Source organism: Oreochromis aureus, linkage group 10 (assembly GCF_013358895.1).
Source record: "Oreochromis aureus strain Israel breed Guangdong linkage group 10, ZZ_aureus, whole genome shotgun sequence".
In the NCBI taxonomy this organism is placed as follows: Eukaryota; Metazoa; Chordata; class Actinopteri; order Cichliformes; family Cichlidae; genus Oreochromis; species Oreochromis aureus.
The window spans coordinates 32,627,229-32,647,125 of NC_052951.1; the positions used below are offsets into that span (position 1 = coordinate 32,627,229).

At 41.4% G+C, this 19,897-nt stretch overlaps 1 protein-coding gene across 1 annotated transcript; it reads right to left on the reverse strand.

Moving 5' to 3' along the window:
* Nucleotides 1-4,207: 4,207 nt before the first annotated feature.
* On the reverse strand, nucleotides 4,208-19,531 carry LOC116320411 (complement C1q tumor necrosis factor-related protein 3-like). The gene is made up of 4 exons (XM_039618558.1): nucleotides 19,216-19,531; nucleotides 6,103-6,186; nucleotides 4,832-4,963; nucleotides 4,208-4,728 (listed from the first exon to the last, which is right to left on the reverse strand). Exons 1-4 carry the CDS (start codon nucleotides 19,424-19,426, stop codon nucleotides 4,451-4,453), a joined length of 705 nt encoding a protein of 234 aa, XP_039474492.1. The 5' UTR covers nucleotides 19,427-19,531; the 3' UTR covers nucleotides 4,208-4,450.
* Between the last annotated feature and the right edge of the window lie 366 nt (nucleotides 19,532-19,897).

Below are 19,897 nucleotides of genomic sequence, written 5' to 3' on the forward strand. Positions count from 1 at the left end.
CGCTATTGACCAAGCATCATTTAGGCCGCCTGGACATATTTGGTAATTTTGGTTGCAAAAGGGCTAAAAATCATATTATAAGGGAATTCTTTTGCCCCTTTTTTCAGAATAACCTCAGCTTTCAATATCTGGCAGTCATTTTATATTACTGTATTGTTGTGACAATGAAACAACAAGTGGAAAAAAATAAAAATCGGACTCTGTTTTTTCAGATTTATAGCTAAGTGGAAACTGATATTCAACAGGAACAAAATGTAACACAACATCAACTTTAAATATGAACTATACTAAATATGTACAATAAGGTTTTTGGGCCTAGGTCACTCAGTTTTTTAAATATCCAGGCCTTTTGGGGGCGTTGCCACTTCTCCACACCCGTCACTCTGCTTCGTGAGTCATCAATTCTTACATGTGATTGGACCGTCGCAGCTCGTGCTTCCTAATGATGCACCATAAAGCTTGTTTTCTCGTCTTTTAGTCATCGTTTGAAATGTCTCTCTTGCCCAAATGGTCGAGGAGTTACGCTAGTGCGAAGCGCACCTAAGTCCCCAACCCGGAGTGGGCATTCCACCCTTTTCCGGCTGATAACCATGGCCTGAGATTTGGAGGTGCTGATCCTCATTCCCGACGCTTCACTCTCGGCTGCAAACTGTTCCAGTGCGAGCTTGAGGCCATCACCCGATGAAGCGAACAGAACCACATCATCCGCAAAAAGCAGAGATGAGATTCTGAGACCACCTAGTTGAAAGCCCTCCGCCACTTGGCTGCACCTAGAAATCCTGTCCATAAAAGTTATGAACAGAATCGGTGACAAAGGGCAGCCCTGGCAGAGCCCATCACCCACCGGGAACGAGTCCGACTTATTGCCGGCTATGCGAATTGTGAAGAGTAGAAATATTTTACTGCTATTATTTGCTGCTATTTTTATGATCATTATTACTATTTCATTAATTATAAATATTGATATTGCATTCAGATGTTTAAACATATTGGCACCCAATTAAGCTTTTATTACAGGTCCAAGAAGAACCACTTTAAACTGTTGAGTTGAATCTATAATTCTAAATGCTTTTCAATGCTCCTATAATCTTAAATGTTTCTGTGTAGACTGCAGGGACAGGAAATATACTCTGTGCAAAAGGAGACAGGAAAAGCCATGCTTTGCAAAAGTGAAACTGAAAGCAGAGTCTGAGTGCAAGCTAAGAGCAGGTTATTTTATTATGCATTTATATCTTTGGATTAAGCTTTTAGTAGAGGCTCTTGATTAAAACATTTATTCAACATATTATATATATAGTTCCAGTTAGGTTATTACATGTAAGGATGAGCCTCTGTTCTGGTGAAAGGTCAGAAGTGCAACGGGTGAGTTGAGAGAGCATTTAAGGACGAGACACACATACACACACATAGTTTCATTTGTGTACGTGCTGGCCTTCTGTCTGGTGGAAAGGTTACAAGGTTTAGCTGATGAAGTGAAGGGTGAAATAAAGGGCAGCAGAAGCTGACACACACATACACATATAGGGAGTGCAGCATTATTAGGCAAATGAGTATTTTGTCCACATCATCCTCTTCATGCATGTTGTCTTACTCCAAGCTGTATAGGCTCGAAAGCCTACTACCAATTAAGCATATTAGGTGATGTGCATCTCTGTAATGAGAAGGGGTGTGGTCTAATGACATCAACACCTTATATCAGGTGTGCATAATTATTAGGCAACTTCCTTTCCTTTGGCAAAATGGGTCAAAAGAAGGACTTGACAGGCTCAGAAAAGTCAAAAATAGTGAGCTATCTTGCAGAGGGATGCAGCAGTCTTAAAATTGCAAAGCTTCTGAAGCGTGATCATCGAACAATCAAGCGTTTCATTCAAAATAGTCAACAGGGTCGCAAGAAGCGTGTGGAAAAACCAAGGCGCAAAATAACTGCCCATGAACTGGGAAAAGTCAAGCGTGCAGCTTCCAAGATGCCACTTGCCACCAGTTTGGCCATATTTCAGAGCTGCAACATCACTGGAGTGCCCAAAAGCACAAGGTGTGCAATACTCAGAGACATGGCCAAGGTAAGAAAGGCTGAAAAAGACGACCACCACTGAACAAGACACACAAGCTGAAACGTCAAGACTGGGCCAAGAAATATCTCAAGACTGATTTTTCTAAGGTTTTATGGACTGATGAAATGAGAGTGAGTCTTGATGGGCCAGATGGATGGGCCCGTGGCTGGATTGGTAAAGGGCAGAGAGCTCCAGTCCGACTCAGACGCCAGCAAGGTGGAGGTGGAGTAGTGGTTTGGGCTGGTATCATCAAAGATGAGCTTGTGGGGCCTTTTCGGGTTGAGGATGGAGTCAAGCTCAACTCCCAGTCCTACTGCCAGTTTCTGGAAGACACCTTCTTCAAGCAGTGGTACAGGAAGAAGTCTGCATCCTTCAAGAAAAACATGATTTTCATGCAGGACAATGCTCCATCACGCGCGTCCAAGTACTCCACAGCGTGGCTGGCAAGAAAGGGTATAAAAGAAGAAAAACTAATGACATGGCCTCCTTGTTCACCTGATCTGAACCCCATTGAGAACCTGTGGTCCATCATCAAATGTGAGATTTACAAGGAGGGAAAACAGTACACCTCTCTGAACAGTGTCTGGGAGGCTGTGGTTGCTGCTGCACGCAATGTTGATGGTGAACAGATCAAAACACTGACAGAATCCATGGATGGCAGGCTTTTGAGTGTCCTTGCAAAGAAAGGTGGCTATATTGGTCGCTGATTTGTTTTTGTTTTGTTTTTGAATGTCAGAAATGTATATTTGTGAATGTGGAGATGTTATATTGGTTTCACTGGTAAAAATAAATAATTGAAATGGGTATATATTTGTTTTTAAGTTGCCTAATAATTATGCACAGTAATAGTCACCTGCACACACAGATATCCCCTAAAATAGCTAAAACTAAAAACAAACTAAAACTACTTCCAAAAACATTCAGCTTTGATATTAATGAGTTTTTTTGGGTTCATTGAGAACATGGTTGTTGTTCAATAATAAAATTATTCCTCAAAAATACAACTTGCCTAATAATTCTGCACTCCCTGTATCTGAGCCAGCAGCAGGCAGCTCCTTCTCCACCTCCTCTCGCCTCACCTGTGTCCTCCTCCTTCCTCTTAAAAAGGATTCTTATTCCCACTGTTGAAATGTTGTTTCAGTGGTGACTGTGCCCGTGATAACAGTGATAAACAGATGCATGAATACACCTGCCCTTTGATAAACAATTCTTTTAAGAGATCCAGGCTGTTCAAACTGTCTCTCTCTCCCCCTCCCTGCTTAGAATCTGTATCTCTCATGCAGAACATCATCAGGAAAGCCCAATCGATCACATCGACCTCTGAACGTTCTCTCCATCCGAACAGATCCTCTCATTCTGAACACCTAAATCTGCAGGATTTTCTAAATGTGGTGACACCATTTCCAAAGCAGCTGAGAAACAGAAGAAGCTTCCACAAGATTTTAAGCCAAAGCTCAGAACATAATCAGCTCCTGACCAGGTTCAGCAGACATTACCATGGTGATTTAGCCAGAAAAACTGAGTTTGAGCTCGACGTAGCTCACTAAACCACTAATCTCACATCATAGGTCACCCCTCAGGTGTCACTTTACCTGTGATAGTAACTCCCAGCATGTGTAGGTTTGATCTGCGCTATATATGAAACACATATAAAGAAATCAACAGCATTGTTTCAACAATACTTTTATTTTTTGAAACTAAAGAATAGAAAGAAATGAACCCGAGTAAGTTTACAGTCAGTTATCTGTGTCTGGATTTGGATTCAGATGAAAAATAAGGAAACATTTCAGCTTCTAGAAATTCCTCCACAGCACTGACACACATTTTTATATCAAACTAAATCAGCTGTTTACATTTTTATCATGATAGTCAGATTAAGTTTAACATCTGTTAAGTGTTTAAGAAAAATACCTGCATGATTATCAAAGAAGAGAAAAAAGAGGAACTGTTGGATTTTGCTCAACTTAACAGGAAAAACTCCAGTTAAAAGCAAACATGTGGGCCAGCAGTCACCAAAATAACAGACTGACCAACACAGGACAGTGGAGCCAATAAAGAATAATGCAGTTTACCAACTTATAGAAAATAGTCATGACCTAATGCAGGAGCAGCACTTTATGAAGAGCCGACACAAAGAAAGGACAAAGAGAAGAGAATCACTGAGCATTTAAATGGATTTATTTGAATCAAAGATAAGAAGAGGAAGTAAATTATCTGAGTCAGTAGAATCAGAGGAGAAGTAGAAACAAATAAACACAAAACTAGAACCAACCAGAAAGAGAGAGAGAGCAAGAAACTGATTCCAGCAGGTGATTTACTTCCTGTTTTACTACTAAAAATGTCCAAGCTCCACCCACACAGGACAGTCCAAACAGGAAGTGTTGGAGCTGTCACACCTCTCACATGGTGAAAATCAGATGACCACTGAAGGTTGTATGATGGTTTTCACTGTCATATACCCTTGAATTAGCCCAGAGACGCACAGACACCTGATCTCCAACCTCTAGAAGCAGTGAGGCTGCATTAGAGGCGGTCACACCACCAGTTGGTTGATGTTCATATACAATAAAAATGTTCTCTCCATTCCTGAACAACACAACACCTGCAGCAATGTTTCCATGTTCATATAAACTCCAGTCAAAGTGGTAGACTCCTCTCACTGGTGCAGTGAAAATACCTGTGGGACATTTGTTTTTGTTAAATGGAAAATCAGCTGTTAGAACATCTGGAACATCAGCCTGACATCAACATAGCTGAGAAGTGACATTCAGTGATATTACCTGTTTGTGGGTTGTAGGCATTTCCAATGTTTGTGACAACATGTTTGAAGATCAGAGTAATCTGAGTGTTAAAGGGTCCAGTATGTCCATTACCGTGATCCAGCAGAGAGGCTGAGAAAGCCACCTGTTTGACTGAGAGAGAGACAAATGTCATTATTTTAAACTTTGTGTTTTAGAGTTAGACTCTTCCCAATAAAGTGACCATGACAAAAACTTTAATCTCCAATGAAAGAAATGTTTGACAGCTGAAAGTGTTTCATTGTCACAGAAGGAATCAGATTCTGTGATTGGAAACTGAAATTTGATTGAATCTATTTTTGAGGATCCCAAACTCGTCCTTTAGATCAGACAGGAAGTTATTTTGTAGCTTCTGGCAAGACAACAAACTGTGTTACTCAGTGTTTTAGTTGCATCTTGGTTTGTGCTTCAGACAAACATGAACTCAGTTTAATGTCATTCAGTAAATTAGATCCAGTAATGAACTTAATGTGTGTTCTGAAGCTTAAAGCTTAAAGAGTGATGTTGTGCTGATCGAAGAAGTTTTTAGTGTTAGTGTCTTAAATTCAGACATCCAAGCATAAACAATAATCTGGTTTAATTTTGGATTTAAGGTCAAACATTAAGTTAGTGGTGAAGGCTCTACACTACCATGCCGGCCACAGTTGGTGATAACCGCAGAGTGTGCATTGGTTAGAAAGTGCTCCCCATGCTCCTCAAGGCTTAATGCAGACAAAGAATGGTGACACAGTTGACGGGTTTACTGCACTTTAATGCAGCACAAAGAATATGTGCATGCGTGATTCAGAAAAATCTGAAAAAATACAAGATTTTCATTAAAAACTCAGTTATAACAAATCAAGATGCAACAGCATGAGCTAGCTACTATATGTCAACTTACCGGCTATATCCAACGTACAGCTAATGTAGCAGGCTAGCATGACACAACATCCTCCTCACAATAATATACCGCACTTTAAAGTTTGCCATATACTGAAAAGTCGTTTACAGCCTGCACGCCTTAATGAACAGTTGGACGCACACACAGGGACACAAGCAGCAATGTGATGAAGCCCTGAACCAAGAGTCTACAGCATGGCTCAACTGGTTATAACAGCTCCAAGTGCACTAAATACAGTCCGTGACTGCCCCCTTGTGGGCAGGCTGGCAAAAAATCATGTCCCATTACATTTTCAGAACAATTACATAAATGTTAAAAAGTGTCAAATACAGAAATAGTTCCACATTTCCATTTTCAGATTCCCACACAGTACCTTGCAGCTGCTCCTTCAGCTGGTCGATCTCGGTCTTCTGACTCTGTAGTTCAGTTTTCTGGGTCTCCAACTTTGCTTCTTGTTCTGAGAAAAATGTAAAAGAAAAGAAACTCATTGGCAGCACACAGTGATTAATTTGTTTTTATTTGTAAGTAAGAAAGTGACTGTGACTCTCATTCTATTCATGCTACACTGAGTGGTGGTCTCCTCCATGTCCCCTCATCCTCCACCTCACACACTGCAGAGCCACAGGGCCACACCTCCTACAGGTGGCAGGTCCACTCTGTATATCCCTCTCTCCTTCACTTAGGCATGAACCATAGACTGTATGTAAAAGATGGTCACTAAAGGTCACTCAGCTGGCAATTGATATAGTTAAAGACTAGAAGAGTGATCTGGGTTTGAATCTGCCTGTGTGTCATTTCCTGTCTTCTCTCGACTGTTCCTCCGATAAAGAATAAAAATGCCTGAGGGAAACAAAAAAGGTTTAAAAACGAATTCATACACCATATCTATATCTTGGAACTCATACTTCATTCCTCTTGGGATATTCTCAGCTGAAAAACATTCAAACACCTGTATGATGTAACATCATGTAGTCCACAGACTGAATACTGACACAAACATGTGTTCACTGAAATTTTGATGTCATGTTGAAGAAATGAAACATTGTTCAAATTGTTGCCCCCATGAATGAATTAAATATATTCAACCACATTAATGTTGTTGTTTCAAGTCAAACGAATGCACGGCTGCTTTACCCTGTCTTCTTGTGTCTGTGATACAGCGTACATCCTCTTTAGGTGTAACCATCGATATAACGTCACACACATATAAATATATATGACATTTATACATATACAGTACTGTGCAAAAGTTTTAGGCAGGTGAGGAAAAAATCCTGTAAACAAAGAATGCTTTCAAAAATGGAAGTGTTCATCATTTATTTTCAGCAATCAATAAATGCAGTGAATGAACAAAAGAGAAATCTAAATCAAATCAATATTTGGTGTGACCACTCTTTGACTTCAAAACAGCATCAATTCTTCTAGGAACGCCCGCACACAGTTTTTGAAGGAACTCGGCTGGTAGGTTGTTTCAAACATCTTGGAGAACTAACCACAGATCTTCTGTGGATGTAGGCTTCCTCACATCCTTTTGTCTCTTCATGTAATCCCAGACACACTCGATGATGTTGAGATCATGGCCTCTGTGGTTCTTGTTCTTCTTTAGGCTGAAGATAGTTCTTAATGACTTTGGCTGTGTGTTTGGGGTCATTGTTCTGCTGCAGGATACATTTGGGGCCAATAAACAATCATTTACATTTCTGAAAGCATTCTTTTTTTGCAGCATTTTTTCACACCTGCCTAAAACTTTTGCACAGTACTGTATATGACATTTATACATATGGGTGACATTTTGTGCCAGTTGTCTTTCTGACCATCTTTCTGCATCATCTCTTCAGCGTCCTTGCACTTATTGCTTACGCTAATTTTCTCTCAAAGTTTAAAAGTGTGTTGTAAAGGGGCACCGGAGCAGAGGCAGCGGGTCACTGTTTGCTGAACTTAAAGCAGGGAAGACGGTGTATGGCAGACTTTTCTGTGGAGTTTTGGACCCTGGCTGAAGAGACTGACCTTATTAAACAATGTTGGTGATGAACTCAACACCGAATTAGTAATGAGAGAACTGCCCAAAACCCTGTCGGAAGTGATAACATTATGTGTGAAAGTAGATGAACATATGAGGGCGCGTCACCGAGCCGGCAACTACGGTTCCCAGAGGCCCATGGGACGAGCGCAGACAGCCTCCAGCGGAAGCGGAGATGGCGATCAGGACGCGGATCGCGGCGACAAGCATGAGCAACCAATGCAGATCAGACGCTCCCAAATCTCCCCGGAGGAACGAGCCTGCAGATGGAGGGCCGTCGAGTGCTTTTACTGCGGCCGCAAGGGCCATATCGCCATTGTCCGTCCAGCACGGCCAAAAGATCACGCCCGCCGGTAGAGAGGAGGGTACGGGTGGGCGAGGTCTCCTATTCACATTCTCCTCATGCTAGCTGCTAAAGTGACTGTCCACTCTGTCTCCCACTCCCTTCAGGCGCTGATTGACTCCGGGGTGGAGCAGAGCTTCATGGACGCTTCCCTGGCTCTCAAACTTAAAGTTAACACACAAGCATTGCCCCACTCTTTGCAGGTCACCGCTTTAAATGGTCAGCGTCTTCCCAATATAACTCACATTACTGAACCCGTGTCCCTAACCCTATCTGGTAATCACACTGAAACATTACAGTTTTTTGTTTTTCAAGCTCCTCTCACACCCCTGGGTGTTATCTGATAAAAGATAAAAGCCTTCGGCCATGCATTGATTTCTGGGGTCTCAATAACATCACCATTAAGAATAAATACCCACTGCCACTCTTATTCTCCGCTTCTGAACTCCTGCAGGGGGCGACCATTTTCACTAAGCTCGATCTGCGAAATGCTTACCACTTAGTCAGGATAAGAGAGGGAGACGAGTGGAAAACAGCCTTCAACACGCACCTGGGCCATTTTGAATATCTGGTCATGCCGTTTGGACTAACTAATGCTCCCGCTGTTTTTCAGGGTCTAGTCAATGATATGCTCCGAGACTTCATCAATCGTTTTGTGTTTGTATACCTTGACGACATTCTCATCTTCTCACGCTCTCTCTGATCATGTCAGACAACTCCTGCAACGCCTCCTGGAGAATCGCCTGTTTGTTAAAGGACAGAAATGCGAGTTTCATGTGAGTACTGTGTCATTCTTGGGCTACATCGTTGAACGGGGCCATTTAAGAGCCGATCCTGCTAAAGTACAAGCAGTCTTGGACTGGCCCACTCCACCTAATTGTAAGCAGCTTCAATGGTTCCTGGGCTTCGCCAACTTTTATCGAAGGTTCCTTCGTGACTACAGTAAGATTGCTTTGCCGCTAACCCGTTTAACTTCCCCTAAGGTACCTTTCTGCTGGGATGATCGAGCTCGGGAAGCCTTCACGCAGCTAAAGAAACGTTTTGCTTCGGCTCCCATCCTCAGGCAGCCAGATCTTAGTCGGCAGTTTATTGTGGAGGTGGATGCCTCAGATGTAGGAGTTGGAGCCGTTCTCTCCCAGCAACAAGAGGGTAAGCTCCACCTTTGTGCTTACTTTTCCCGTCGTCTCTCTCCCGCAGAGCAGAACTACGATATCGGGGACCGGGAACTGCTGGCAATCAAACTCACCCTGGAGGAGTGGCGCCACTGGCTAGAGGGCGCAACGGAACCCTTCATAGTATGGACAGACCACAAGAACCTCGAATACATCCGGTCGGCTAAACGGCTAAACGCCCTACACGCCAGGTGGGCCCTGTTCTTTACAAGATTCTGCTTCACTATCACCTACAGGCCCGGTTCTCGGAACGTCAAACCCGATGCTCTTTCCCGCCAATTCACTGCCTCAGATGATCAGACCCATGAGTCTCCTATTCTCCCTCCCACATGTGTGATTGGAGCCCTGTCGTGGGAGATCAAGTCCACCATACGGGAGGCCCAGCAGGCGGAACCGGATCCAGGGACTGGTCCTCCTGGATTACTCTTTGTTCCCACGTCTGTTCGGTCATGAGTGCTACAATGGGCCCACGGGGGCAAACTCACCTGTCACCTGGGCATTCATTGCACCATCACCTTCATTCAACGGTTCGCCTGGTGGCCTACACTTGCCAAGGACGTCCAGGAATACATCGCCGCCTGCCCAACCTGTGCCCAGAATAAAACCGTCAATAAGCCCGCTGCCGGCCTTCTTCATCCCCTACCTACGCCAAGCCGCCCATGGTCCCACATTGCTGTTGACTTCGTCACTGGTCTTCCGCCGTCATCAGGTAACACAGTTATCCTCACTATTGTCGATCGCTTTTCTAAAGCCGCCCACTTTGTTGCTCTCCCCAAGCTCCCTACTGCCCTAGAGACCGCCCGGCTTCTGTCAACCCATGTGTTTCGCCTCCACGGGATCCCAGCGGAAATAGTCTCGGACCGGGGTCCACAGTTCACCTCGCGCGTTTGGAAGGAGTTATGCACCTCCTTAGGGGCCCAGGTCAGTCTCTCGTCAGGTTTTCATCGGTCAGGCAGAACGGGCCAACCAAGAACTCAAGGCAGCTCTCCGCTGCTTGGCATCCACTCATCAAACCACCTGGAGTGAGCAACTGACGTGGGTGGAGTACGCCCACAACAGCCTTACCTCGTCAGCCACAGGCGTCTCTCCATTCTATTGCCTCCCTGGGTATCTATTAAACCCTTGTATGGTGTTCGGGTCTGTGAGACCCATGCCATTTATAGAGGCCGTTGCCCCTTTAGGAAGTATATACCATCAAAACCTGCAAAATATGGTATAAGGATATGTACACTTGATTAGAACTGATTTTATTTTTTTAATAACATTTTATTGACAAAAAACGAGAAGCACATTAATTCATAAATGTGATCGAACAAAGGTAAAAGGAAAAAATTAACCATATTTGCTGTTCACATGGCTTGTAATTGGGATAAAGTAAACATCTGTTGAGTAATTTAACATAAAATTGTTTGATAGTGTTAACTGGAAAGCCAAAACTCTAGCGGGTCCACCAGACCCATGAACACTGCACTGTTAGCCTTTGCAGTAATTTCCATAGCTTAGTACTGCAAAATCAACAGTAAAAAACTCTAAAGGATGTTAGCAGATTAGTACTGTAATTTGCATGTAATTGTGGGAAAATTCCATGAGATTACATTATTTTTACGGTAACTCGCCGTACTCATGGAAACAGCTGTAAAATACAGCAAATGTAACAATTGGTGATGTTACTGAGATTATACTATTACACCATCCGGATTTCTGTTGTTTTCTACTGTAGATCTAAGAGTAATTACTTAAATCCTCATTCAGAGTGTATTACCATAAAATGTGATTCACTGTGGAAGTAGTATAACATATAAACTACAGCATAATTTTTAACTTAAGGAGTAAGTTGCAGCCACACTAAAATTTAATTCCTTGAACTGAATGGAACCTCATATATTAATAAATGTATTTGTTAAGTCAAACAATGTGAAACATCAGTAATACTATTAATTAATAGTATACTTGTAAGGTTAGTATTGTGATAGAGTCGCGTATATTTTAATTATACTCTTGTAGACATTATGACATTATGCTAGTACAATTATGGTGAACAAAAAGTACATCTAAAAGTTAATTTCAAGAATACTGTTATGTACTAAAACGGGGGCCAATATAGTCCCAAGAAGCATTATTAGTATACGTACTAGGTAAGGTATACTTGGGAAATATAATTGAAGTATACTTATTTTTTGTAGTAATGTTTAAAAATGACTTAATTTAGCAGGGTGTTCCTTTTTTCTCTTCTTATTCTTTCTGGACCTTCATTTGTTTTGTATAAGGTGGTTCTTTTTAAGACACCTCTGCCTAACTACAGTGAACTAACCTAATAATATGCTCTGCACATTATCACAGTTTAGCGCGTTGGGTTGTGTTTTTAAAGCAATTGTTACGTTTTTAAAGCTTTTTAATGCGACAGGTGCGATAGCCGACACCACACCTTCACCTGACGTACAACGTGACGTATGACGCACACGTCGGGTATTCACTTTCAAAACAACAATGGGGATAGAAAATATTGCTCGAGTGGTTAATGCTCCTTTCGCTGGTTGCCAACCACCATTAAATAACAACAAGAAGAAAATATTGATCTGCTTCTCTTAGTTTTGCACGTTTAAGCCGCAATTCACACTCAAACAAAGCTGCAAAGCAGGAGAACAACATGACCATCAACTATTCTGTGCCACAGATCCAGTTCGCTGCAGCACAGAGTGATGATGAGACCGTTAACATGTGCAACTTAGAAGTAGTCAGAGGTAACTGGATGTTCAATCGGGTTAAATGCAAGGTTGATTGGATTATATCTGAAGATCGTATGCTATTCGTGATAACTCTGCTAGACTCCAAATTGCTCGTCCATGCGGGAGTATCCCAAAATTAAATGAAACCACTTAACACTTTTCCCCTAAAACGGACTGACATGGGACACATTAAAGTTGGATCGGAACCAGCTAATCAGTCTGAAGGTAAGTGTTTTTTTCACTTATTCGAGAGAAGTCCGAAATGCGTTCTTATTACTGTTTGTTTTGACTTTTAAGCTACCCTACCAGGATATTTTCATTCAAATGCTAAGACAAAATATCAATATCTATGAATATGGAGACTCAAAAGACTAGTTAGGTAATAGTTGCCGATGGATTTATGAGACTTGATAGAAACTTGGACGTTTGCAACAGGTGAATCGGTGAACTACCGAGGTTGCGCCCAAATGGTTAAAGCTGTTAGCTGGTCAGTGTTTTCAGGTGTGCTTGTACTACCTGTACGGTGCGGAGTGCTGACTAAGTCATGTTAAACCCATTAAAGCGTCGAGCTCAAATATCTTTTCGTTTTTGTGCACTGCTCTCTTGTCGGCACACATTTTCTGTTTATTGAAGCCTTTTGTGAATAATTTTGATCATGTAAAAACTGGGAATTGGTCCCTATTGACAATACTCTTATTTTTGCATTGCATATGTCATTCAGGAAAGGTAATTGGTCACTGAACTTTTTGCAACTGTGTATTTCTAAATTTTGTGGCTTCAGTGCATGCAAATTTATATTGTTCAGTTTGCATGTTAAAAGCCTGCCAAGCACCCCAAGGCTGATTATGCTTGGTAAGAAGTCATTTATGAAATAGAGCTGATTAGACCATATTATAATTTCTGTTTGGCACAGGAGCTTTTCGTGGACACAGGTATCCAGTCTCTGTTTTGTTAGCTCAAATTTCTGTAATTTCCTTTATAAACCAAGGTTGTTGGACATGTGTCTCAGTGAATCCAGCAAAGTAACAATATCAAATTTCACATTACATATTACTGATCAACATAGTAATCTAGCTACACCAACAGCAAAAATACTGAAGTCAATACTGTAAAGTTTAACAGCAGAACAAACTATAAACTCCAAAATCACCATACAGTTGATTCATCTCCGGTAATTTAACTGGGCTGACTCTTTGTTAGGTGTGTTTAATGGGCAGAATAATTCCCAATTATGTACAATTATAATATGTTAAAACGGACTTATGTACATAAGGCCATTAATAATTAACTGTACATAGCTATTTGCTTTATGACTATCTAGACAGTGTGAAGAAGTGAAGTATTGAAATTATTTTATGTTGCATAATGACAACATGTTGCCCCTATACATTTAAGGACAAAGTTCAATGACCGCCACCTGCTGGATGGTGAGTGCAGAGGGCGTGTAATTGTTGAGCTGGACAAAGAGAACATCTTTGCTGATGCAATGTCAGTCTTCTTTGGTTCATTCTATGTATTGAACCTGGAATACCAGGAGTCAGCGTGTGCAAGGTTTTTGTAAGGATAAACCCTGAAGAGGGAACAAAATGTACCTCCAAGGTTGGGACAAGCAGAAAGACTGGGACCACTGTGAAGCTTAAAGGTTGTTCACATTAACCTTCATGTCACAACTTTCCTCCAGTGGCTTACTGAATTTGAGTGGAGAACTTCAAATTAGGTAACTGTTTTGCCATTTTAGTGAATTTCTTGTATAATTTAAGTGACCAATGTGTTGTTACCTGTGTCTCCACAGATGATCCATGGCCCATGCTTTCTGGACATTTACACAAGACGAACAACAATGAAGACAAGCTCTCTTGCCATCTTGCAAGACGCTGTCTCTGTCCAACAGGTTTTTGAGTGCAACAGTGTTGATTTTTTTTCTTTTACCCGTTTGTTAAAAATTATTGCAGCTACTTACACTTTAATTGTCACATGTATTGGCTCACCCTACAAATCAATGAACTCAGTCCACAAAGCAAGATCAGGGTTCAGTGCAGGTCAGTCAAGTTCCTTCACACCACACACGCTCATCCATGTCCTTGTGGACCCTGCTTTGTGCATTGATTTGGTGGTGTGAGCCAGTATTTTGGACAAAGTGTATATAAAGGCAGAAGTTTGGGGCTTGATATTATATTTATTACAATTCAGTTTATTTGTATGGTGCCAACAAAATGAATGCCAAGGCACTTCACATTGTAGGTTTAAGACCCTACAAAATATAACTAAGAAAACCCAACACTTGAGCATATGTTGTCTGCCATGATATGGATATGACATAATATCGTTATTGTTTGTACAACCATCTGAGAAAATAACGGATTACATGGTTTAATAAAAACAAGTGCTTCCTCAATGAAAATATGTTTTCAGTTCTTTTCAGTTTTTGATTTTGGAAATGTGTATTTCTGCAGAGGAAAATCAGAACTGAAATAAAAAGTGGTGTAAAGCACATGAATTATATTTTGTGTGTGTGTGTCTATCTATCTATCCATCCAGTTTTTTTGGAACCCTCCAGTCTCTTACAGTATGTTACTGTTAACTGAAATTACGGTAAATTACGACCTGTTAAACAGTAAATGACCGCCTGTTGGGACACGGTATCCTCTAGCAGAGATGAATATTTTTGGTACTGATGATGCGTGATAACGGTAAGTTACTGGTTAATATATTGCAGTTTATTACCTTGCAGCGGGCTTACAGTGACATACCGTGAATAAACGGTAGTATACCAATTTCTTAATCACAGTATGATGTTACTTTGTTGACGTAATTTACGACATAACGACATAACGGTATCTCACTGGCGACAGTGACGCCAGTGAGATACCGTAAAAAAAAGCTACGGTGCGTTACCATAATTTGTCCAAGAGTATTATACCACACCAGCAAAAAACGGTATCATCCTGCAGAACCGTAAGCTACCGTAACACGGCGTCACGGTATGACGCTGGCAACAGTGACGCCAGTATCTTACCGTAAAGTGGCGATGAAAAGTCTAACAGTGTGGCTGAGTAACAAAAATACGAACACCATACAAGGGTTAAAGAGCACGTAAAGCTTCTTTACGTGCTCTTTAATAGATTTTGTTTCCTTGCATCATTAATTTCTCTGAAGATTGCTCCAATATTCCTGTGATAAAAATATTCAGTCTCATAAGAAAACACATAACCATGAATGTTGGTCATTCCCAGGGCCGTTGCTAGCCATTTGGGTGCCCTAAGCACAAATGCTTTATGGTGCCCCCCCCGCCACTGAAAAAAAAACAAAAAAAACATTAATACTTTTGAATTTCTCAGTGGAATTTGTTTAATTAAATAACAACAAACATGACAGTTAAACAAATAAATAAGGTTAAAGGAGGTTAAAAATACTGTTACAAATAAATACTGAAACAAAAATTGAACATTGGAACAAGAACAAAGAGCCTTGCAATAATGTGTAATTTTTTTTATAAAAAAATAATATATATAATATAATAGTATTATTATTAATATATTTACAAATAGTTTCACAATAGAATTTAAATAAGAAACTTAAATAAGAAAAATAAGAATTTGAACACAAAAGCCACATTCCTTAAGTAACTATGTTAAACATTTTTACAATTAGTTGTCAGAGTATGCCCTAGAGAGGCACACGCCTGCATTTTCTGGTTGCAAAATCAGCTATAAGGTCATCATATGATAGCTTCTGAGCCACGTCACCATTGATGCTGATAACAGCCAGACCACTTAAACGTTCCTGCCCCATTGATGAACGCAGGTGCGTTTTAATGAGTTTGAGCTTTGAAAAGCTTCGCTCAGCAGAGGCAACTGTGACAGGCAGGGTCAGTGCAATACGCAGAGCAATCCACAGATTGGGATATACCTCTTGAAGCTGATTGTCATGTAAAATGACAGCATTTCCAAAGCAGACGTCTGTGGTGGCAGCTGAGGAAGGTTGATGATTTCCTGCATCATCTCAGGTCCATCAATGTCAGCTACTCCCTTATCTGTCAGTGTCTTCTGTACTTCAGTGCAGTGTTTTTAAATCCTCCTTGGACATCCCATTCACTTTGCTGAAATCAAGCAGCACTCCATATTTCTCCTTCACTTGATTCATGGTCTCAAACCTCTCCTGTAGGGACATTAAAGCAGAGTCCACAACACAATTGAAAATGTGACCTCAAGCTTTTTTAAGGGCATCATGGAGGGCTCATCAACAGCTTCATATGCAAACTGCCTTTTTGTGCTCCTGAGCCTTTTCTCCTTCAACTGTGGTTCTATGTTCAGGGCCTCACAGAGTTCTTTGGCAGCTGACACAGCCTCATCAAACCCAGACTGTCTGTATTTAGAGAGGTTACTTTTGGCAGTGTCAATGAGCCTGACAGCAACATCGAGCTGCATGGAGCTGGACTGTAGTAACTTGTTCACCTGGTTTGTGATTGTAAGAAGTTCACACCACACGATGGAGCAAATCAAAAATCGAAATGAGGCTACTTCCTCAGCAAGCACTTGAGCCTCCACCTTTGCGACTGCATCACTTACAGCTTCTCTGGCCTCCAGGAGAGCATCCCTCACTTCTTTGTCTGACTCGGACAGCAGTTACACTTTGAAGCCTGCTTTCCCATCTAACGTCACTCCAAGATTTAAGTGTCAATTTCACATGTTTTGTTAAAATGGCCCATCGCTGGGTGGCACTGAAAAGAAATTGAACAACTTCTGCAAATACCCAAAGTAGCCAGTTGCATCTGGAGAGGACTTGGCAGCATCAGCTATGACCAGATTCATCGTGTGAGCTCCACAAGGCACAAACAATGCTCTCGGGTTTAATTGTAGCAGTCTGGCCTGAACACCTTGCTTCTTCCCCTTCATGTTGGCCCCATTGTCATAGGCCTGTCCTCGACAGTTTTCAAATGGAATGCCAAGCTCCTTCAACTTGTCAAGGACAACATTGGACAGGTTAAGGCCAGTTGTTTGCTCCACATTTATATAGCCAAGAAAGTATTCTTTAATATCTGGTTGTGCTTTGAAACAAACAATGCGTACTATGACTGACATTTGTTCAGTGTGACTCACATCTGGAGTACAGTCAAGAATGATGGAGAAGTATTTTGCCAACTGGATTTGCTTCACAATGGCGCGGAATGTTTCTGAAGAGATAATCTGAATTAGTTCGTTCTGTGTCTCAGGGCTGAGGTAATGTGTGTGGGAACCTTCATCTTTTATGTTGGCCAAGTGATTTGCCATTACAAGGTCATATGTTGCCATAAGCTCTACTTCCTTCAAGAAGTTGCCATTGTCCGCTCATAAAGACGGTCAGAAGAGCCCCTAAAAGACAAATTTCTGGAAGCCAGTGAGAGAGTTATTGAGAGTAATCGTTTGAGAATCTCTCGCCACTTTTTCCTTTCTGCCTCTAGTAAGGTCAACTCCTGTTGATCTATTGCCATGCTTTTCTTTAGCCGTGTGTCCAGTTCTCTCCACTTAAGCATGCACTGTATGTGGTCTTGGCTACACTCATGACCCCTCAAACGGATGTTGATGTTCGACCAGTCACTGAAGCCCTCTGTACTCAGCTTTATATCCTTCACACTGAAAAGCTTACATGCAAAGCAGAACACAGCATTGTTCTGCGGTGAGTACACTAACCAGCTCCGGTGAACCTTTTCTCCATTGGGAAGAATTTTGAACTTAAGGCTAGTGTGAAATGCTCTTCCATCAGGCCCCTTTGGAAAATTAAAATCAGAGCTGACATTAAAAGGACCTCTCCGCACAATTTCAACACGATCAGCATCTACAATGTGAGCTGGCCAAAGAGCAGGATCGGTTGAAGGGGCACACATGTCTCCACAGTGTCACTTTCTGATAGTCTCTCAGTGACAGGACTCTCAGTGGTACTTGTGTATGGAACTGTACCTGAACTGGTGGTTGATGGTTCTTGTTCTTCTTGGCTAGGGATTGTTGCAGGGTCTACAATGGCTGGTGGTTGATGTCCAGGGATGGCACTACTACTGGATGGTTCATCCTGTCCTTGAGATCCTCCTTGAACATATTTAAGCATTGACCCTGCATACAAGAGAAAATATTCAGGATTTTACAGAAATACAATTTTGAATCTACAGTAGGCCTACGAAAATTGCATTATAAGACTAATAAATTAAGTAAGTCACTGGTACATTTAAAAATTACTAACTATATTTTACATGTATAGATTTTCATAATGGCAAATGGCAATATAAACATGCTGTACATAATTTGATATAAATGCGCAAGTAGGAAATCTATATTACTGGAAGATATAGGTTTCATATTACACTGTAATATGAAACCTATATCTTATTTATGCCGCATAAATAAGATATGCGTCTTTATAGATATCCTGAAATGCAGCAACATACAAAGTAATCTTGTCTAATCTGATAATAATACTTGACTGCATCACTGACCTATCCCAAAGTTAAGGTTAATCAGTAGCATGCATGACGTTAGCCAGCTAGCAACCTGAGGAGGGAAATGCTAGTCTCACGATTGCTAACGTTATCTGAAAACCGTCAATTGAGTGACCATGATGAGTTGCTTTTAGTAGTCCATTCTATATTCATATCCACAACGTAAACAAACTACCCAACATCAATCATTTGCAACATTTGTTAACACAGTATGAACACTGCTAACAGGAGCTATCACAGAGTTGACGGACATGAGCGTGCAAGCAAGGGCTACAATAATGAACTTTTTTTATTATTATTATTTAAACATTGCCTTACCGGCAAGCGACGCCTGAGTTTCATCACGCTTCCTCTTCTTTCTTTTCTCCGCTCCCGACTCCTGTTGCCGTTTCGAGGCCATGTTCAAACAGGTGTTTACCAATACCGAATTGAGGCATTATAGAACAGACCACTGGGAGTGGGGGGGCACCAGGAGGAGACTGGAGACAGGGCACAAAGCAGATTCACCCCTTTTCTCGGGAAAATTGTTTTATGTTGCTTTTGTATTGTTTAACCATATTAATGCATATGATATTTATAGTATTAATATGGTTTACTTTTTTTTTTTTTTACGACCCTGATTTTTTTGGTGCCCTACCGGCCATTTGGTGCCCTACGCAGTGTGCGTTATGTGCGTTTGCGGAGCTACGGCACTGGTCATTCCTGTTTCTGATGTTCTGGATAATTCTGAAGTCACATTGATGTATGAAACTGTACCTTGATTCTCTCTCTGTAGGACAGTGATCCGCTCATTCTGCACAGCCAATGAGGTGGTCAGCTCTCTCAGCACAGCATGGATGTCCTGTGTATTGGATTGTTGGACTGCAGTCTCAGTCTGATCTGCTGAAACAGAGCAGACCAGAAGCAGAATTGGGAAAAACATGATGATCTTCATTCTGTCAGCAGAAACTTGCTGTATAACTGTCATCTGTTAATCTGAGTGTTTTATAACGAGGGGAAAAGAGGCGTGAATGAGGAGCTTACTGCCCTACATGTCCCCTCATCCTCCACCTCACACACTGCAGAGCCACAGGACCACACCTCCTACAGGTGTTGTTGGTGAATGACTCAATAATTAGACTTTGACTGCATGACTGAACAAACTGGGTCATGTAAAACGAGCAGGAAAGAAGAGACATTCTCCTTTGAATTCTCTGCAGTTGACTGTGTGCAAAGAGTTCATGCATTTTGACCATATTTGGACAGGAGGGCGGAGCTAACACTAGCATGGAGCAGCTAGCTTTGTTAGCGTCCATGACCCACTCTGATGTTTAACAGCATTCTGACTTTTCTGATGCAAAAACCAGGAGTAAAAATATTTACTGGAAGGCTGAAAAGTTGATGCCGTACATCTTTTAGAAGAACTCAGTCACTGAAGACCTTTTCACACAGGAAGCAG